The sequence below is a fragment of the Laccaria bicolor genome, genomic scaffold (genome assembly GCF_000143565.1).
Source record: "Laccaria bicolor S238N-H82 LACBIscaffold_180 genomic scaffold, whole genome shotgun sequence".
Lineage (NCBI taxonomy): Eukaryota > Fungi > Basidiomycota > Agaricomycetes > Agaricales > Hydnangiaceae > Laccaria > Laccaria bicolor.
The window spans coordinates 11,339-13,246 of NW_001890039.1; the positions used below are offsets into that span (position 1 = coordinate 11,339).

The 1,908-nt window shown below is 46.9% G+C and overlaps 1 protein-coding gene across 1 annotated transcript; it reads left to right on the forward strand.

Moving 5' to 3' along the window:
* Window positions 1–2: 2 nt before the first annotated feature.
* Window positions 3–657, forward strand: LACBIDRAFT_242078 (uncharacterized protein; the record flags this gene model as incomplete). Its single annotated transcript, XM_001890808.1, has 5 exons — window positions 3–37; window positions 97–232; window positions 290–366; window positions 428–524; window positions 574–657. Coding segments are annotated over 5 exons (429 nt in total), but the record flags the coding sequence as incomplete, so codon positions are not given.
* Window positions 658–1,908: the final 1,251 nt, after the last annotated feature.

Sequence of the window (1,908 nt, forward strand, 5' to 3'; positions counted from 1 at the left end):
AGGGCTTGAGCGAAATGATTGATCCTAAATGGCTCAGGTGCCCATTTCCCCTTTCCTTCTCTTTGCGATTGTGCAAATTAAAACCACATCGGACAGAATGTTCAATCAGCAAGAAGTTCAAATACTCATCGGTGGCGTCAATTCCTTGATCGATCTCGATGATCTACGACGGCACACAAATTATGGTGGGCTATACGACGACAAGCACGAGAACATTGTCGATTTTTGGAATGTATGCTCTCATTTCGCCCATATCATTTTGTGACTTCCGTTGATACCTTCCCTTCAGGTTGTCAATACATTTGACCAAGATCAACGTCGCGCATTGCTAAGATTCGTTACCAGCTGCAGTCGGCCCCCACTTCTGTAGGTTCATCTTGCCTCCGCTCCTGTTCGTGTACTTTCCCTCATTCTCACGATATTCTAGCGGATTCAAAGAACTCGTTCCTAATTTTAGCATTCGGGATGCTGGCGCCGACCCACAGCGTTTGCCCACTGCCAGCACCTGTATCAATCTCCTGAAGGTGCGTTTTTATACCAATTTACATCTTTCTGATATTGACCCTTGACCAGCTTCCGAGGTATCCAAACGCGAGAATATTGAAGTCAAAGCTGCTTCAAGCTATAAGCTCTGGCGCTGGGTTTGATTTGTCGTGAAGAACGAAGACATCTGATAACTTGTAGACTTGAAGCATATTCAGAATTGAGAATTGAAGAAGTGAAATTCCATCGGAAAGTGATTCCGAAGAATTATGCATCCCTCATTTTCAAAAGGCTACCTTACCAAGGTCGCAGATGTGCACGCAAAGGCTTACTTGGTTGTGCTACACCTCCGTCAGCGTTGAGATAAAGCGGCTAAAATCTGAACGTAGTAGCAAACAGCCACACCAAGAACTATGTCGCCGTGGACGTTGTGGATGAATCTGACGATCAAATCTAGATTGAGCTGGAGATAAGTAACGGAGCGTGACGTGACTCGATCAAGCCTGATCAAGCCTCATTGCGATTCTTTATTCACACCACTTTTGAGATTCCGCCGAAAACCTTATTTCTCAAAGTGGTAAAACGTCACATATCCAGCGGGAAAGTCGCTACGCGTCTAACTTCAGCGCTACCTCATCCATCCCGCTCATCCTTGTTCTTGGCGATACCCTATTTATTCTTCTTTTTCTATGTCTGTTTTCCCATAATAATGTCTTACCACGCCTTTAAACTCGCTCCCGCCCCATTGAGTCGCCTTCCTTCGAATCGCTCTTTCCTCCAGCCATCGGCAAAGCAATGTTATCGTCACTACCGCAAAACGCCCACTCCGCCAGGCCATCCCTCGTTCAGGACAGCTCTCCGGTGGATTTCCATGCTCTGAAACTCCTTGCAATTGACCGAGGAATCGCAACAAGCAACCACTCAGTCTCCTGTACCTCTGCCGGCGCCGCTACCTGGTGTGAATGACTTGATGCAGAATTTGTCCAATAATCTATCCTCTTTCTCCACACCTTGCCCTTCCTCCTTCAGTGCCAATAGCGGATTCCTGAACTTTCGAGTGCACACGCCACCGCCTTCTTTGGGACCTGTCCTGGGCAAGTCCTGGGCTCCTTGGAATATGATTTGGCTCGCGATAAGTTTAAAAATAGATGGGAAAGCTGGGAGGAGTTCAATTCTTGGCTGAAGGATGAGCAGAAGGAGAAAACAGTTGAGTTGCGGCTTTCAAAGACTGTTCATGGCGACGGCACTACTTTTAAGGCAACTTTCTATTACCTATGCTCACGACATGGAACCGGCGGTGCTAAGACCTATCAAAAAAAGCACCCTGAATGGCATCGAAAGGTTACAAACAAACGCACGGACTGTCCTTGTTCGCTTCGTGTCAAAACGTACCCTGGATCTTCTGCTGTTCTTGGGTTCTATGAG